Genomic DNA, 20,623 nt, shown 5'->3' on the forward strand with positions numbered 1-20,623 from the left:
TATTGGGAGTGGGGTAGGTGTGCGGTAGGAGTAGGGGCGTGGGCAGTGCATTTCAGGTGGCAGGTGTTTCTCTAGTGCCCATCCATCCAACCTGTTCGCCCACCCAAATATTGCCTTCTGGCTACGCCACTGGGAAGTACTTTTAATTAGAGCAATTTAGATTGTTAGTGCAATTGTGATTGCTCTCAAAACTGGATTATTGCAATCTTAAGGCTCCTTTTATAAAGTGATACTACCAGTTAAAAAGCGCTGAATGCGAGGAAGTCCATGGGAATTGAATGGGCTTCTTCTCATTCAGTGCACACTAATCAGTAGTTCCACTTCGTTAAAGGAGCCCTTAGTTATATGGGTTTATCTAAACAAGTTTTACAAAAACTGCAGAGTACACAAAATACTGCAGTTCGGTTAATGTTTTCTCTAAATAAATTTCATAGGACCTTTCAGTATTATGTTAACCTCTATTATCTGCCTACTGAGGCGAGAATCCTGTTTAAATTTGCTTGTATTTTATATAGAGTATTTAATGGTGACTATCCAGGATATATGCTTTCACATTTTCAATTTTTCAATAGGAATAGGAGATTGTATAATAATTCAGTGAAAGGGGGGAAAAAGACAACTTCATGAAAATCTCTTAGCTTTTCAGGCTCCAAAAGTTTGAAATGAAATTGCCTTATGTCTTGAATACTCAACTTCTTATCTTTTAGGAAAAATGTAAAGACTTAAAAGATATTTTCGATGCTAATTTTACTGTATGATGTTTTTGTCTTCTGTTTAGAGAGAGATATATTTTTTCCTTTGTTCATGAGTGTAATTCCAAAGTGATTACATAAGTACATAAGTAATGCCACACTGGGAAAGACCAAGGGTCCATCGAGCCCAGAATCTTGTCCACAACAGCGGCCAATCCAGGCCAAGGGCACCTGGCAAGCTTCCCAAACGTACAAACATTCTATACATGTTATTCTCCGAGGACAAGCAGGCTGCTTGTTCTCACTGATGGGTGATGTCCACGGCAGCCCCCTCCAACCGGAAACTTCACTAGCAAAGGCCTTTGCTAGTCCTCGCGCGCCGATGCGCACCGCGCATGCGCGGCCGTCTTCCCGCCCGAACCGGCTCGTGTTCGTCAGTCTTCTTTTGTCCGCGCTCGGGACGGTCGTGTTTTACCGCCATTTCATGCCCCTCAAGTTGACCTCGCGCGTCTTCGCGATTTTCGCTAAAAAAAAAAAAGAGACCGATCAGTCTTTACCCTTTTCCCGTGTTTTCAGCTTTTTCCCCGCGTAAGTTTCCTTTCGCTTTCGGGACCGGCCTATTTGGCCTCGATTCAGGTTTTTCTCCCTTCTTTTTGGTGCCCTTCGTCATCATCGCGAATTTTGATTTCGCCAGCGTGATTTTTCCGCCCATGTCATCGAAGTCTTCCAGCGGCTTCAAGAAGTGCACCCAGTGCGCCCGGGTAATCTCACTCACTGATAGGCAAGCTTCGTGTCATCAGTGTCTGGGGGCTGGGCACCGCCCACAGGCCTGCAGTCTTTGTGCTCTTTTAAAAAAGAGGACTCAGGTAGCGAGATTGGCCCAGTGGAACGCGTTGTTCTCAGGCTCTTCGACGACAACAGCACGGGCATCGAGTGCATTGACGTCGACAGCATCGAAGTCTTCGACCTCGGCATCAGCATCGAGGCCTCTACCTTCGGCATCGACTGCATTGAGGCCCCTTACTTCGGCATCGTCGGTACCGAGGTATCGAAAGGCTGCGTTGACGTCGGTGGTACCGGGACCTCCGCTGTTGCTGATGTCGTCGGACGGTGGTGCTTCGTCTGGAGTGCAGGTGAGGGCTGTCCATTCCCCTGCTGGTGGCGGTGAGCCTTCGGGTGGGTCTCCCCATGCCCTGAGGGCTCCTGCGGTACAGCCCCCCCGAGATCGACCTTCTTCGGCCTCGGCCCCGAGGAAGCGACGGTTGGATTCTACGTCCTCCTCGTCGGTACCGGGAAGCTCCGGTGACATGCTTCGCTTGAAGAAGTCTAAGAAGCATCGTCACCGGTCTCCTTCCCGTCTTGGTACCGAGAGCTCTGGGTCGCCGAGGCAGTCGGCACCCAGTAGGCATCGGCACCGGGAGGACCGCTCACCCTCTGTTCAGGAGGTGTCGATGCGCTCCCCCTTGGACAGCCCGGAACAGCCTCCACGCCCGGAACAGACTCTGACATCGACGCCTGCATCGGATTCTCAGTCTTTCTCCACAGCCGCTCTGCACGAGAGTCTCCGGGCCGTTCTTCCAGAGATTCTGGGAGAGCTGTTGCGCCCTTCCCCTCCGGTACCGGGGGTGCTTGCGCCACCGGTACCGTCGAGTGAGGCGCCGGCTGGCCCCTTGCCCGGGGTGAGGTCTCCAACATCGGTGCCGCTTGCGGGACCGACTGCGGCCGCCTCCCAGGAAGGCTCCCCGACGACGTCGGCGGAGGGAGCTTCGCTGATGCTGGCGAGGGAGTCCACCTCTCGACGCTCCTACCGTGGCCGTGTTTCCACGGAGTCGAGTCGGGCACGGCTTCAGACGCAGGTTCGTGAACTTGTGTCTGATACCGATGGTGAGGCCTCGTGGGAGGAGGAGGGGGACATCAGATATTTCTCTGACAAGGAGTCTGATGGCCTTCCTTCTGATCTCACTCCTTCCCCTGAAAGGCAGCTTTCTCCTCCCGAGAGTTTGTCTTTCACGGCCTTTGTCCGGGAGATGTCTACGACCATCCCCTTCCCGGTGGTTGTGGAGGATGAGCCCAGGGCTGAAATGTTTGAGCTCTTGGACTATCCTTCTCCACCTAAGGAAGCGTCCACAGTACCCATGCATCATGCCCTAAAAAAGACATTGCTGGCGAACTGGACCAAGCCACTAACTAATCCCCACATTCCCAAGAAGATCGAATCCCAGTATCGGATCCATGGGGACCCAGAGCTGATGCGCACTCAGTTGCCTCACGACTCTGGTGTGGTGGATCTGGCCCTAAAGAAGGCTAAGAGTTCTAGAGAGCATGCTTCGGTGCCCCCGGGCAAAGACTCCAGAACCTTAGACTCCTTTGGGAGGAAGGCCTATCATTCCTCTATGCTCGTGGCCAAGATTCAGTCTTACCAGCTCTACACGAGCATCCATATGCAGAACATTGTGCGGCAGTTGGCGGGCTTGGTGGACAAGCTCCCTCCTGAGCAAGCCAAGCCGTTTCAGGAGGTGGTCAGGCAGCTGAAGGCGTGCAGAAAATTCCTGGCCAGAGGGGTATATGATACCTTTGATGTTGCGTCCAGGGCCGCTGCTCAAGGTGTGGTGATGTGCAGACTCTCATGGCTGCGTGCCTCTGACCTGGAGAATAGGATCCAGCAGCGGATTGCGGACTCCCCTTGCCGAGCGGACAACATTTTTGGAGAAAAAGTCGAACAGGTGGTAGAACAGCTCCACCAGCGGGATAACGCTTTCGACAAATTCTCCCGCCGGCAGCCTTCAGCATCTACCTCCTCAGGTAGACGTTTTTATGGGGGAAGGAGGACTGTTCCCTACTCTTCTGGTAAGCGTAGGTACAATCCTCCCTCTCGCCAGCCTGCGGCCCAGGCTAAGCCCCAGCGCGCTCGCTCTCGTCAGCAGCGTGCGCCTCAGCAAGGTCCCTCGGCTCCCCAGCAAAAGCAGGGGGCGAGCTTTTGACTGGCTCCAGCAGAGTATAGCCGACATCAACGTGTCCGTGCCCGGCGATCTGCTGGTCGGGGGGAGGTTGAAAGTTTTTCACCAAAGGTGGCCTCTTGTAACCTCCGACTGTTGGGTTCTTCAAATAGTCCAGCAAGGGTACACCCTCAATTTGGCCTCGAAGCCTCCAAATTGCCCACCGGGAGCTCAGTCCTACAGCTTCCAGCACAAGAAGGTACTTGCAGAGGAACTCTCCGCCCTTCTCAGCGCCAATGCGGTCGAGCCCGTGCCATCCGGGCAAGAAGGGCTGGGATTCTATTACAGGTACTTCCTTGTGGAAAAGAAAACAGGGGGGATGCGTCCCATCCTAGACCTAAGGGCCCTGAACAAATATCTGGTCAAGGAAAAGTTCAGGATGCTTTCCCTGGGCAGCCTTCTTCCCATGATTCAGGAAAACGATTGGCTATGCTCTCTGGACTTGAAGGACGCCTACACGCACATCCCGATATTGCCAGCTCACAGGCAGTATCTGCGATTTCAGCTGTGCACACATCACTTCCAGTACTGTGTGCTACCCTTTATGCTCGCCTCTGCGCCCAGAGTGTTCACGAAGTGCCTGGCTGTAGTAGCAGCAGCGCTTCGCAGGCTGGGAGTGCATGTATTCCTTTATCTCGACGATTGGCTGGTGAAGAACACATCCGAGGCAGGAGCTCTACAGTCCATGCAGATGACTATTTGACTCCTGGAGCTACTGGGGTTTGTGATAAATTATCCAAAGTCCCATCTTCTCCCAAGTTCACCTCAGTTATGGTTTACGAACCTTTCTTTTAGGGACTTTTCCTAATCTTTTTAAACCATCCCATGCTAACTGTTTTCACCACATTCTCTCACAGTAAATTCCAGAACTTTATTACATGTGGAGTGAAGAAATATTGTCTCTGATTTGTTTTAAATGTACTGTTTCATAGCTTCATTATGTACCCCCTAATCTTTGTACTTTTGGAAAGAATAAACAAGTGATTCACATCTACCAGTTCCATTCCACAGAGGATTTTATAGACCTCTGTCATATCTCCCCTCAGCCATCTCTTCTCGAAGCTGAAGCGTCCTAGTCTCTTTAGTCTTTCTTATAGGGAAATTGTCCCATCCCCTTTATCATTTTGGTCACCCTTCTTTGTAACTTTTCTAATTCTGCTATATCTGTTTTGAGATGTGGTGACCAGAATTATAAAACATTTTTTTCTTTCCAATGTTTACAAAAGAAGTTTTTACAAAAATTATTCCTAATCACAAAACTCTCAAATGGCATAGAAAGCATGATTGTTCACCATTCTTAAACATCAGTACCCATTTATAAAATCATATCTTCTAAATGCAGAGTAAGACTCTAATACAAGAAATACAGAGGCTCTTTTACTAAGCTGCGTAAGCGTCTACCCGTGCCCAACGCGTGCCAAAATGAAGTTATTGCCCAGCTACCATGTGGGTCTTGCGGTAATTTCATTTTTGGCATTTGTCCAATACGCGCGGCCAAAAAATAATTTTTATTTTCGGATACACACCAAGTGGCATTTGACGCGCGTAGTTCATTACCGCTCAGTTACCACGTGAGACTTTACCGCTAGGTCAATGGTTGGTGGTAAGGTTGCAGACCCAAAATGGACGCGCGACAATTTTGATTTTGCCGCATGTCCATTTTCAGCAAAAGTTTTTAAAAAAGCCTTTTTTACAGGCGCATTGAAAAATGGATCGGCGCACACCCAAAACCCGCGCCTACACTACCACAAGCCATTTTTCAGCATACCTTAGTAAATGAATGCCACAGATACTTAGCTTTATGCTGATGTTTTCATCAATCCAAATGCTTTGCATATTCCACTAATATTCTTTTGAAGCTTTGAAAATGAACTTGAAGCCAGGATAAAATGTTTCCAATTTTAGTCTTAATCCAACAATTTATGCACTCTTCAATACTCCAGGTGTAGATCTTAATCACCAATTTCCAGTTTAACAGTGTCACCATTTAATAATCGCTAAGAATGTTCTCTGCCCACTGTCCCTTGGCTCTCATATCAAATGGATAAAGTCACAGTTTGATATTTCAAGTTCTTGTTTTAGAATCTCTACATATGTTCATGTTTCGCTACAAGCGTCATCAGGAGATTCTTAAATATCAATCATCATAACTAAAACAAAAATGAAGTGGAAAGCATTGTCAGTTGGAATACCAAGACGCATGGCTCCACTAGTGATGTTTTTTTTTTTTTAAGAATGGTGAACAATCATTCTTTCTATGCCATTTGAGAGTTTTGTGATTAGGAATAATTTTTTGTAAAAAAATTCTTTTGTAAACATTGGAAAGAAAATTGTATTTTATTAGATTGGAAAATAAAGTATTGTTGTTTTAAACATTGAATGAGTATGTAAGGGGGTCTCTATAGTGAATTTTGGATTATAGATATTTAGAGACTAATTACAATTAGAGTCCTTTAGTTATAATATATGACCAGAATTATACACAATTTTCAAGGTGCAGTCACATCATGGAGTGATACAAAGGCATTGTAACATGTTCAGTTTTATTCTCCATTCCTTTCCTAATAATTCCTAACATTCTATTTTCTTTCTTAGCCGCTGCTACACACTAAGTAGAGAATTTCAACATATTAGCAACAATGTCATTTAGAACCTTTTCCTGGGCAGTGACTCCTAATGTGAAACCTTGCCTCATGTAGCTACGTTTTGGTTACTCTTTCCTACATGCATCACTTTGCACTTATTCGCATCAAATATCATTGCCATTTGGATGCCCAGTTTTTCATAAGGTCCTCTTGCAAAGTCTCAAAATCCTCTTGAGATTTAACAATTTTGAATAACTTTGATGTGTATTTTCAAAGCACTTAGAGTTCAATAGTAGCCTATGGAACTTTGTAAGCCTAAGTGCTTTGAAAATGAGCCCCTTTGTGTCATCAGCAAATTTGATCACTTCACTGATTAATCTTTTTTCTAGGTTATATATATATATATATATATATATATATATATATAAAATATTTTTATGTATTTATTTTATTTATTTGTTGCATTTGTATGCCACCTTTCCCACCTATTTGCAGGCTCAATGTGGCTTACATGGTACCGTGATGGCGATCGCCAATTCTGGTATGACAAATACAGAGTGGTATTGCGTTAGAGTTCATGAGTGACAGGATACATTAGGTAGTCAAGGAGGAAGAGTTAAGTTTTGTCCAGTTCTGGTATGAGTTTCGTTGTGTTGCAGGGTTCAGATGTTTAAGTTGGATCGTTATGGTATGCCTTTTTGAACAAGTTGGTTTTTAATGATTTCCGGAAGTTTGTTAGGTCGTGCATTGTTTTCATGACGTTTGGTAGTGCATTCCATAGTTACGTGCTTATGTAGGAGAAGCTGGATGCATAGGTTGATTTATATTTTAGTCCTTTGCAGCTTTACACATATGTGCAGGAATCCTCTTGAATGAAAAATGAATCATAAGAACAATCAAATTAAGGAACAAAGCCAGAAGTAATTAGCATAAATATGGTTCTATTTAACAAAGTCCACAGATGTAGGGGGGTTGAGTAGTACATCTAGGAGCTTAATTTAAAGCATATTTAAAATAAAAGGAAAAACAAGATAGCACACTGTTCAATTACAATATTTAACAGCAATTCTGGAATAAAGAGCTAGGATACAGGTACAGCCTAAAGGGGAGTAGATGTCCCTGTTGATAATATATCAGCAAGAATAAAACTAATTGTGATACATGAATGAAACTTTAGGAAAATTAAGAAAACGAACATGTGAAGATCTCGTTTCATTTTCTATAGTCTCAATCTTTGCCTTCAGTATAGTGTTATCTTTAATTATAGCTCCATCAGAGTTTTGTAAATCAGTTACATTGGATTTACAATCTTCGACAAATTGCCTCTGCTAATTCACTTCAGATTCAGTAGAACTGATCTTACTATCATGTTCTTGTATCCTTGTGTTCCAAGCATCATCTGTAGGCAAAGAGCTTAACCCAGTTCCATTATTACAGTCCAAGTGGACTCCTAATGTATAGTGCTCTGGTCACTGAGGCTGGAAAACAAAATGTGAAGTTGCCATTTACTGACTTGGATCAAATGTGCCTTGTCCTGCTTGAAAGATTTGCCTGTATCAGTTTCCTCTGTAAACAACACAGTTTGTAAGGGCATGCTCCCAGATGAACTTGCTCTGTTATCCACACCTCGAGCCTCAGCATATCTAACCACATCGGTATGCAATTACTCAGGCCTTATGTTGGTCAGAGGAGAGTGTCCTGGCTGCAGTGGTGGGATTTATTATTCCAGGCTCAAAAGTGGTGTCCAACACCAAAGAGCCCACCTAGCACTGGCAAAGCTCTATTTGGTCATGTTTTGGAGCTTTGAGACTGAGGTCCCACGTGAACTATAAACTGATCCATAGGGCCAGACACTGGAGTAGCAGAGGGGCTCCAAGGGAAAACCCCAGCTTTATCTTTGCATTTGTCCATCTTAAGAAAATTCCTCAGAGAAGGTTAATCAACCTGCCACTATCTTGGCCCTGCCCCATCTTTACTAGTCGGATAATAAAGGAGGGATGCTTTGTGAAGTTTTTTTTTTTCTCTCCATAAGAGATATGTTTCTGTATTTTTGTAGCTACACCTATTTAGTCATGCTGAAAATAATTTTCTATATTATGAAAGCTTCTCAATACTATATAATGTGAACCATCATACATATCTATGAGATATATAAACATCAATTTAGATTCACTTTACCTCAATTTAATTATAATCATCGGTCCACTTTTCAATGTAACTGGTATCTTATCTGCTACTGCTCAAGGTGCATTTTCTTAATTCTGTTCATCAAAGTCCATTTCTCCTTCATTTAAAGCACATTGTCCTTTGTGTCCACTATCCATCCAACATGAATCTCTGTTTTGATCTTTTGTCTGCTTCAGGGATGAACAGGAACAGCTTCTACTAAGCATTGAGCTTTTCTATAAAAAGAAAATGGTGACAGTGTTCTTTATAGCAGAGAATCATAATACATGTTTATTTCAACAATTTACTGAACTGTATTTTACAATCTAATCAGATGATTATACTGAATGCCATTCAATTTTGCAATTCTTTGAGGGAAAGCAGGTTACCAGTATCCTTACATGTAAGGGTAAACATCATCTGACATGGGAACAGCATTCCAGTTTCAGAAAAAAAAATTGAGTGTGTTCTACCTTCTTAGATGCCACTGTTGCACAGGCCTTTTTTTGTCTTGGTAGCTGCATGAGTTAGGTTTTTCAGTTGTTTCTAAGTTTTCTTTCTTTTTTGTTGGCTTAATTCTAGTCTTTGTAGGCCTTGGCCACTCGGTTGGGTATCTTTCATCAAATCATTTGCTTTCAGTGCAGCTATTTATATGTGGTTATGAGAATCAGTTCAAATGAATTTTTGGTGCAGATAAGACTTCTTCTTTGGCATTGTAAGCATAGGTTTCCATGGCTTCTGGAGCTGCATCGAACACTGGGGATGCAGCAGTATCAAGTGTGTCTTGATCCTCTTTGATGTTAAGTATCAGTAGAAGCCATCGGGATTGGTCATTGTCTGATTCCCTACTGAGGAAGAGGAAAGATTTGTCTTCATCTGTGCCAATGGTCAAAGGTGCTGAGTGTTAAACAGGTATCGGTGCACAATAGCATCAAGCCCCATTGAAGTTTGACACTGAGAGCACTGTGATATTGAGTTCATCAGTGTCCTTAAAGTGCATCCATTGTGAGGACCCCTCTTCTCCATAGTATCAGAGGGGTCACAACAGCATCCACAAAACCAAGACCTAGCTTCCAGTACACTCAGGTAACTCAGGAGGACATGGCTACTTTGTCTACGATATCCTCACCTTTGAAGAGCAACTCATGAAGAAGTTTGAGGAATGAATGGAGTACTTCTTTCTCAATGCAAAGCTGCTGCTTCAACAGTATGGATGCTGAAGGTCAAAGTAATCTGATACTCCAGACCTATTAAATCCTCAATCTATTTCTCTACGCAGATGACATCACCATCTATATTCCCTTCAAACAGAACCCCACAGAAATCACCAAGCAAATAATGACCTGTAGGAGTATTTACGTGAGATCTCACCTTTGCTGGTCTTGGCCTATACAGCTATTCTGTTATAACAATATAGATTTTACAGCCTGTGGCATGTATGCATCAGTAACCATCAGAAACCAGCTTTGTTACAAAAAGGAAAATTGCTGAGCATACCATGATGACTTCATCCAAGGACATATTATTTGTTGCAAACTAGCCCAGTTGTCTCCTGGGAAGATTGGAGGAGAGAGACACACATGGCTCCAGGAGTATGGGATCAGACAGGGAGGTTTACATGCCGTCGATAACAGTTTCATGGCTACAATAAAGGCTCTCTTCATGACCATGAAGCTGGCTGGCCATTATTACACCATCTGTGATTGGTCCACAGGTATCATCTGACCCATGGATGCCAAAACGTTGGACTGAAGAAGAAGAGAGTAGAGAGGACCAGAAGACTGGCAGGTGGATAGAAGGCTCAGAAAGATCGAGAGGCTGATTTCCTAAACACCAGTGAACTGCATACCTTGTAACAAACTCACAAGGTTAGCTCAGCTACAATATACGGCCTTACCTAATGACTGTGCCATCTGCATCCAGAATAAACATCTCGGACTTATTCCTGGACTGAGAGACTCGCTGAGGTTTCAGCTGGAGTCTCAGAGACTCGCTGAGGTTTCAGCTGGAGTCTCAGAGGAGGAATCTGCTTCTTTACCATTGGAAGTCTTCCACAGACGGCAAGGTGAGATAACAGGATATATTACCTATGGTCACGGGGATAATTAGTCCTTGGCTTTTGTCTGAGACAGATGGGTTTTATGTCATGACTTATGGTCTGTGAATTTAGCTGCTAACTGTGTATGTTGCATAGGACGTGTGGTGTAAGTTCTCATAATAATCATTAGGATATCAGTATTGTGATTGGTTGTGTAATCACTCATTTAGTTAGTCCATTAGGATAATTATATATCATTATCTATATTTTGGTGATAATCTATCTTTATAGCAAGTTATTTTGTATTTTGCTTGGCATTTTGCTTCAGAATTTATATATATATATATATATATATATATATATATATATATATATATATATATTTCTTTACCTAATAAATAATATATATTCCATATGTGGCATTGTTCCTTTTTCCAGCACAGCTAGCTAGCCATTGGGCCAAAGAGGTATGCTTCCCCTAGACACGAGTCTAGAATAATTGCTATTTAGTAGTATTCTGTCAGTTAAGTACCTCAGAATATATATGTTAGGAGTTGTCCTCCTGAATATATACCCCTACAGACCATCATGGAATCCTGGGCATCAGCTTTCAAGTTAAAACTCTATAGAGATAAAACCCAATGTCTCATTCTCTTGTCCCAATACAATAATGTTCCTCTCTCGGCAATCATCGCACAGGGTTCATCCCTCCCAATCTCAGACCACTTGAAAATCTTAGGCATAACAATTGACCGCAACCTAACGCTAGAAAGCCAAGCTAAGAACACGACCAAGAAAATATTCCACACTATGTGGAAGCTCAAACATATAAAACCTTACTTTCCCATGGATTCATTCCGCAACATGATCCAAACCATGGTGCTAACCTATGTAGACTACTGCAATAGTATTTACGTAGGCTGCAAAGATCTAATCATAAGAAAACTACAGACAGCACAAAACACGGCTGCCATACTCATCTTTGGAAAAACACGCTTCGAAAGCACAAAACCCTTCCTAAGAAGCTTACATTGGCTTCCTATTAACGCTCGCATAACATTCAAAATATGCACAATAGTCCACAGAATCATCTACGGACTCACACCAGATTACATGACGGAACTTATCGATCTACCAATAAGAAACGTGATGAGAACAGCAAGAACCTACCTAACCCTTCACTACCCTAATTGCAAAGGTATAAAATACAAATCTTCACATGCCAGCAGCCTCTCCTTTATAGGCACACAACTTTGGAAGTCACTACCCAAAGACCTGAAACTCACAGAAAACTACCTATAATTCAGAAAAAAACCTGAAAACACAAATTTTCAAGAAGTCTTTCTCCCCTATCTGCATAATCGCACACCATCATACATCACGAAAAGTTCAGAAATGGAAAACAATAATAACCTCTCTCACAATATGCTAATATATCAACCTAAGCTTTTATTGTACTTCTGTATTATGTACTAGACTTCTACAAATCTAAATTTTGTAACCGCCTTTTTAGTAATATGTACATTGAACCTGCCATACGGTGGGAAAATGTGGGATACAAATGCAATAAATAAATAAATTTACCTCCTGCATGGAACATATCAACACTGAGGCCTGCAAGGGGTTTGAAATCTATTCAAACTGCACTGTTCGTAATCTCCAGTACACTGAAGGTCCCCAGTGCCTTGGCACCCTAGGCACTCTCACCCACTGCAGATAAGAGTCTATTTCCTAAATATATTAGCATGTGTTAAAAGCTTCATTAAAAATCTGTTAATACCTAGATCAAAAAATACTGTGCATCGTGTTAACATGGAATTTCATATTAGGCATTGGGAGTGCACCCCACAGCTAACTGCTAGTGCAGCTAATACTGTACATGTGGATCAGTTAATGACCCTCCATATCAACAGTCATGCTATTAATGTGCAGAAGCAACCATTGCCCTGCATTAGTACAGCTGCCTTCACCTAGTGCTGGGCATGGCCCCTACAATAACTCTGGAGGTTGATTCATCCACTGCGCCTTACCTGATAGGGGCCATAGTGCTTTATTAGCTTATTGATTCTTAAGTTCATAGAAATTAAATATCTTATTTAATCCTATTTAGCAACTGATTTACCAGCTTTTGACATTTATTACACTAGAATTTGATTTCAAATGACAAAGGATATAGGAATCTCCATGTGAATTTTCACAGAAGAAAATACAGGAGTTTATTATTTCACAGAGCAGAAATATACAAATCATGAGAGCCTAGTCTTGCAGCTTGATTCTTCGCTCAATGAGAAATTCCAGTGTTTAAAATGTCTGCTTTGAGCTGGATTTAAACATTTTTAAATATAAACCAAACAAACTTTTATTTATTAAACTGAAAATTCATTCTTTTTCTATCAAACACAGCAGATGGAGTTAAAGAAGCACAGCAAAGTTAACAACATGGTTGTTTGCATTATTAATCTTGAGATATGCTACATTCTGTCACCTTTTCGGCTAGGTTTGCATGAATCCTTTTATTGTAGCATATGTCAACAGAAATGTACTCCCATCTGCTGCTGTGTAGCTTGATGCCTGATATTCAAAGACAAGGATACAGCATAATACCTAGCTTTGTTGGTAATTACAGGTGTGTTGTGAGGAACCCAGTGCATTAATCAGCCCCTTAATTATGAAAAAGGTGGATCTTTTGTTCTGCCTTCAGAGCACAAGTTTACCACACACTTTATGAGCTGCAGCATCCATCTGCTCACTCTCTCAGAATGTTTGCATTGACTGATGTTGACTTAAAAATGTATCAAAGGAAGTGATTAAAACCAGTTTAAACATTAACTGGAGAGAGGCATTCAGACTGATGAGTACAATATCTGCTGAAATGCTAAGATTAAAAACTAACATTGCTATATTTTACCATTCAGCTCGGACATTGGATGTATTGTATCACAGTCAGTGGTGTTATAAAATACGTAGGTGCTAGTAGATGAATCCTCCTTCTGAAATGATACTGAATTGTTTGTGAAAATAAGAATTTATAGATCATAGTCCATATTAATTATTGAATATACAAGGGTGACTAGTTTATTAAGAAACACCATTGATGGTAACATTTGTTTCATTTCAATAAAATCAAGCATTTATTTTTAATTATTTAGCAATATCAAAGGCTTATCAACTTTATATCCCAGTGATCTGATTTCAATAACCAGAACATCCTGAAAAGTTATTTTTATAGGTATGATTACCCTTCTCTGAAAAACGGTTAACATAGGACTCGGCAGAGAAATTTAAAATTCACTCATCCCAATAGATTTCATCTTTTGATTGTAACTATGAAACATTAAGCAACATTTTACTATTTTGCCTAGGTTAAACATGTTGTTCTGAACTTCAAAAATGCCAGAGACAGCTGTACTCAAGCACTTTTTGTGTGTAGTTGCTCTACAGGATGTGCGCTTTCATTTTTGAAAGTCTGTGATACAAGAAAAAAAAAGTCATTTAAATATATAGCTAATATCTAAATCCATGGAAAGTAGAACAGCTTATCTTCAAAATACTTATGATAAATCTTCTTTCTTCCTTAACAAAGCAGATATTTATAAACGTATCACATCTTTTCTCTCTCCTCTTCAGGATGTTGTCAACATTGTCATACGACATTGTCCATCTCGTTTTTTCTTTTTGAGTTTACCTGGATTCACAATGCTCCTAGGAGACTTCATCACAGCTGCAGCCAGAGTTCTCAGTACAGACATGTTGGAGGTAAGTATGACAATGCTCAATATGCAAACCCTCAAGAGAGTGCAGAGTTGCTAACAAGGTTCAGATTTCTTCAGTCTAACAGGTGTTGCCTCATTAGTGCAATGTGAAACTGGGCTCTCGGGGCAGATACCATGGCAGCTGATGTGTGAAATTGTAGGATAAGGTGACATACTAGTATTGCAAAGGTGTTTCATCAAAAGGCCAAAGTGTGAGAAATCATATCCTCGCAATAACTGCAGCACATTTGCACACTAAAAGCAACAACTAGGGTTTTTGAATCTCATTAGATTTTTTTGTGGTAAATTAGAACTGAAAACTAAAAACTATGCAAATTACCAACACTTATCATTTTTTGAAATGGGACTCATGCAGTGAAAATCAGTTTTTAAAAAGGCAATAGGGAAATAAGGCCTCCATGACGAAAAGTACTCAAAATGTTTAATTTTGATTTAATTTAATATTAAATTTATAAACCATATTTATTGACTGAAAGTCACTAAAAGTAGCATACAGTATGTAACTGAGAACAGTATGACATAAATGTCAATGGTAAAACCAATAGGTCAAACAAAAGACCGCAGACTAGCATAATGATGTCGTAAATGATGAGAGATGAAGACCAATATGATCCATCTGGTCTGTCCAGTAAGGTGGCTAGAGTTGTACCTGCTGCTCCATGCAGATTACACCACATCATGCCTTTGTTAAGGGTTGTACCTGCCACTCTTTTCAAGTTGCATCTCTCTGTTCCTTTTTTTTGAAGTGTGGAAGTAATTTAATTTTTGTTTGATTTCATCCTTTTGCTATATAGGGCAAATAAAAATATGTACTCTATTTTCCCTATATAGCAAAAGGATGAAATAAATATATGAGTTTATACTGTGAGGTAAAAAGCAGGGTGTATCAACCTAGTCTTCTGGTCACTCTGAGCCAATGTGATTTTCAGGATATCCACGATGAATATGCATGAGACTCATAATTGAAGCTCGCACAGTTTGATGAGTGCATAGTGGTGGTTTAGAGAGCTTATGTGCCTGGAATCAAATTTGGTGGAGGAATTCCATATATGTGTTTTGGGGAGGAAGCATCAGGGAAAACATTACATTTAAAAATGGGTCAGATTGGATCTGCTTTTCTTTGCCTTTTTTTTTTAAATTTAACTATATTGCATTTTTAGTAATCGCACAGGTAAACACTTGATAGAGGTCAAAAACAAATTCAATGGAATAACACATCCAAGTTTTCAAGTTTTTTCATTGTTTGGCATACCACCAATTGGCATTATCTTCTTAGCAGTTTCCAATAAAATCAAGTAGTTTGCCTTAAGAAAGAAAATATAAAAGTTACAATCTCAAACAATCAAACAAAATAAAATATGGAAAAGAAAATAACCTTAAGAGTGGACTAACACGGCTACCACACCTCTCAATCTCAAACAGAAAGAAAAAAAGAATAGCTCTTCTGCATCACATTCAGATTAACATACTAAATTTATAAAAAAGATAAAGAAAACACAAATCCCACAGATCTTGTATAAGACCACGAGAGGGGAAGTTGCACATAGGAGCAAGATGAACTAATTAAACTACAAAAAATCCTAAACATGGCAGAAAGGAAGACAGGAACAATTACATTTCCAAAACTCATGTAGCATGCTGGCACATCTCCCTCAGTTCCCATACTTCCCAAGAGGACCAAAAAAGCTGGCCTAGTCCTATTTCCCACAAAAGTTTACAACTGGTTGGATTGGAAGGAGCATGTCTTTTACCCTACAAAACAAATGCATTTTAATGGAAAAAGTTGTTCAAGCTTCTGCAGCATAGAAACTTGCTTAGTAGTCAATGAATTACTTTTTTTAATCTGCCCTTCTCTGCTCCTATACCTTTCTTGGTCATGGACACATAGAAAGCCAACACAGATACAAGTACACATGAGATCACAGAGACAAATACACACACAAAAACAACAACAGCTAAACTCTAAATAGAATCCAAAAGAGAAGGTAATGGTACAAAACCCTGTGAGATTCCATGATTCACACTGTACCAGCATGTATCATAGGATCTTAGTGCAACCCACATGGGAAAGACATTAGAATGAAAAGGCTCACATTCATGGTTTAATGTGGCTAACAACTTATTGTAATTAACAGTACAAAAAGTGATGCAGGTTAGTATATTTTAAGTTGTAATAAAGTAAATGAAGATTGTGGACTTTGGTCCTGAGGAACTGAGTTCAATTCCCACTTCAGGCACAGGCAGCTCCTTGTGACTCTGGGCAAGTCACTTAACCCTCCATTGCCTCATGTAAGCCACATTGAGCCTGCCATGAGTGGGAAAGTGTGGGGTACAAATGTAACAAAATAAAAAAAAAGTATTGCAATATGTAATATGGAAACGAGCGCTAGATGCAAAAAGGTAACAATTTATAGTCATCCATGTATAATAACAATTAGAGTTGAGCTGAGAAATTGGAATAATTGTACAATTAGGGGTTTAAATTAATTACAATCATCAGTGAGAAATTGCTTGAACAGAGGGGTTTTAAGATATTTCAGGAATATCAAATAATTAAGTTCCCATCTGATGAATTTTGGGAGGGAATTCCATCATTTGGTACAGAGGTAAGGGAATCCTAACTTGTAGATCATATTTTTGCAACTGGGATAGTAGAGGGTCAGATAATCTCTTGAACCAGGGAGAGCATTGCAAAGAGAGAGACATATAATCAGGGGTTAAGCCATATAGAGTTTTGAAAACAAATGTACATAGTTTGAATGTTATTCTGGCTTTGATTGGGAGCCAGTATAACCTTATAAGCAAAGGGGCTGCACTTTCGAATCTGGTAGCCATGTAGACCAATCTGGCTGCTGTATTTTGAGTTGTCTGCAGTTTTTTCAAGGAAGATTCCTTACAGCCAGCATAAATGGCATTGCAATAATCGAAGTGTGATAATTCTAATATTTGTTCTAAGGTTCTAAACATATCATTAAGGAAGAGATGTCTGATTCATTTTAGCTTCCACATTGCTTTAAAAGTTTTTATGATGACTTCTTGCACTTGTATGTCAAACAACATGTAGGAATCAATTATTATACCAAGTATCTAGTTGGGACTTCAATGGATAAGTTACATTATCAGTTATGAAGTTTTGACAGTTTATGACACAGTGAGGGTTAGATAATAACAGAAAGTTTGTTTTCTCTCTATTCAATTTTAGCTTAAAGGTGGAAGCCCAACTCTCCATCAGGTCTAGACCAGATATGATGATAGATAGCACTTCTTGGGATGGAGATGCTTACGTCATCCGCACAAATAAAATGATTATAACCATGGGCATCAAACACCTTTCCTAAGGGGGGTATCATAATATTGAATTAGTTGGATGAAAGGGGGGGATCCCTATGGGACTCAGCAGTCTGGAGCCCATTGGGGGGAGATAGAATTAGGAGATTTGACTTGATAGGATCTAGATTTTAAAAATCATCAGAACCAATTTAGGACAGACCCTCCATACCTAAGTTATAATTAATGCAAGTAGTTAATGGCGTGAAAGCGGATCCCTTCCCGGTGCGCAGGAGCATGCACCAGGGGTGCCCTCTTTCTCCATTGTTATTTATTCTGTCAGTGGAACCCTTGATGCGGGCCCTAAGGATGGTGGGGAGGGTCTCGGGAGCGGAGGTGGGGGGAGAGATGGTTAAGGCCCTTGCCTTTGCTGATGATTTGTTGGTCATAACTGGGGGGCCGGCCAGCTCACTCCCTGAACTCTTGCAAATAATAGAGCAGTTTGGTAGCCTCTCAGGTTTTAAGTTGAATCTCCAGAAGTCCCAGGCCATGTCAGTAATAAAAGGGGATGAATCAATGTGGAAAGGAGCCTTCCCCTTAACGTGGGCTGGAGAGGTTATCAAATATTTAGGGGTATACATACCACGGGATCTCTCGCAACTGTATCAAATAAATGTGACTAAGTTGTTTTCTGAAACATGTACCAGATTGCAAATGTGGCAGGTGTACCCTCTCTCATTATTGGGTCGTATTGCACTGTTTAATATGATGATTGTACCACGCTGGCTGTATATCTTCCAAATGCTGCCACTGTACCTTATCCACAGGGATGAAAGAAGGCTGAACTTTGCAAAATTCTTATGGAAAGGAAAGAAGCCAAGGTTGTCACTAGCCACTCTGCAAATACCTGTGGAATATGGAATATACCTGCAGTGTCTGCAACACCTAACTATTGCAAGTGGCATGAGGCACATTACAGTCAGCCACCACTTCCGAACTTGCCATGACTCAGGGAATACTTTTCAGCTATTTGCTGCATACAGCGGGCAAGGGTGAGAACTCTCCTTTACGTGTCTCCTCTATAATTCCCACAGCCAGAGCAGTTTGGCGATGGGTCTGTCGACACCACCATTTCCATCCAAAAACTACTCCATACTTGCCCATTTGTGGCAACCCGGCCTTTCCTCCTGGTTCTTTGTATAATGCATTTCGAAGATGGAAGTGGAAAGAACTGATATATATAATGCATGCTATCCCAGTGGAAGGTCATGTTAAATCCTTTGAAGATCTGCAACAACAATATTCTTTGACCCCTGCAGACCTCTTTCATTATTATCAGCTAAGGCATTATATAGGTGGTCTGCCATGGGAGGCGTTGACTGAGGATGTACAGGAGGAACTGGCTGCAGCCTTCTTCCTTGGAGCGCAACAAAAAGTGCCCTTATCATTCCACCATAGACATTTAAGAGATACCGCTTCAGAACTGGACTTGCAATGTGGAGTACAGATTTAAGTTCTTCGCTTTCGTCAGACTTGTTTCGAGCCCACATATTATCCTTGCGTAGGGCCTCACAGATGACATTTCACTGGGAGCTTCAGTACAAGTTTGCCCTACGCTTGTTTATACCTCCACGATGAGCCTTCCACGTGGGCTTATCGCCAGATGGAACTTGTCCGAAATGTGGAGGAGAGGGTGCAACTTTGGGACACATGTTTTGGACTTGTCCAAAGGTTGTATACTTCTGGAAGACCCTTGTGAATCAGCTTTCTGTTCTTTGGTCAGTTGGCTGGCACTAAGATCCCTTCCTGTTGTTTGGCCAACCTAGATTGACACCGCCAGTACCTCAAAGGTGTCGAGAGTTCCTCCTGCGGACTGTCATAATAGCAAAAAAGGTCATATTAACAGAGTGGCTGACTATGCATACCCCGACAATCCAGGGCTGGAGAACCCGAATGCTGTCCCTAATGAGACTGGAGAGATGCGCAATTTGCTCTTCTACACCAGCTGAAGCTTTGCGATTCCGCCAAAGATGGCACCCTTTTTGGGAGACCCTTACAAATGTAGCGAGAGGAAGATTAGTAAACTTGTAGTGTTTGTCTGAAGCTATCTGTACATATTGTTACCCATCCCAGCAGTAGAATACGGGGCAGTTTGTGGGTGGGACGGGGAGAGGGGTTGAAGGATTAAGGGGACAAAATTGTAACTTTCCTTCATTGTATAAGTGCTGGTTAAGGCGTTAATAAAAATGATTTGAAACATAATTAACGCAAGTAGCAAATTATGGTCTACCACATCGAATGCACTTGACATACCAAATTTCATAAGGATGATTTTCCTGCCTAGACTAATTTCTTTCATGAAGTTAACAATTAATGTGGTAGGACTGAAATTGGGTCTGAAGCCAGATTGTATATGACTGGGAAGCATTGGTGCTGGGAGAACTGTTCCCCCTTCATACAAGAGGGGATGCACAGGTCTCCATGCAGTCAGGGCCTGGCACCCATTTCGATCCTGGCATTCAGCAGCCTGTCTTTGACCAGATGTCCCAGCCTTTCCTGATGACCTCTCTCAAGCACATCCAAGTCATGCTCCATGAACACTTGCTGAGGATTTTTCAACAGAGTGCCTGCCGTGTCTCTTGTTGCTGTCCCGCTAGGCCCTCAGCCTGCAGTGAGGTCTCTGAAACCAGTTCTGCTCTTGCTGGCACCCCCTTGATGTCGGTGGAGGAAGCTTTGCTGGCGTCAAGGATGGAGCCAACACTTCAATGCCTATCTCAAGGACATGGTTCCTCTTTATTGAGGCAGGCCCGGTCTCGGCCCTCTCATGAGGAGTTCTTTGTCGACACCGATGAGGAGCGCTCATGGGGAGTCTGATGAGGATCTATGGAACTTCATGGAAGAGGAGTCATATGCTATCCCATCTGACCCCTTGCCTCCTGAGAAAAGAAGAGGATCTCTACCTGAGAGCTTTTCCTTTCTATCTTTTTTAGAGAAATGGAAGCTGCCATTCCAATTCATTTAGAAATGAAGGACAAACCCAGGGCTGATTTGTTTGAGGTCTTTGACTATGATTCCCCTCCTAGAGAGGCTGTGACGATCCTGCAGG

The 20,623-nt window shown here is 41.7% G+C and overlaps 1 protein-coding gene across 1 annotated transcript in view; it reads left to right on the top strand.

The window, feature by feature from the left end:
• The window catches only part of RALGAPA2 (Ral GTPase activating protein catalytic alpha subunit 2), an 898,249-nt gene that overhangs the window by 372,731 nt on the left and 504,895 nt on the right, over positions 1–20,623 (top strand). The window contains 1 exon segment of the mRNA XM_030196220.1: positions 14,105–14,233. Coding sequence (XP_030052080.1) covers positions 14,105–14,233 — 129 coding nt within the window.

This window comes from Microcaecilia unicolor, chromosome 3 (genome assembly GCF_901765095.1).
Source record: "Microcaecilia unicolor chromosome 3, aMicUni1.1, whole genome shotgun sequence".
Classification (NCBI taxonomy): domain Eukaryota; kingdom Metazoa; phylum Chordata; class Amphibia; order Gymnophiona; family Siphonopidae; genus Microcaecilia; species Microcaecilia unicolor.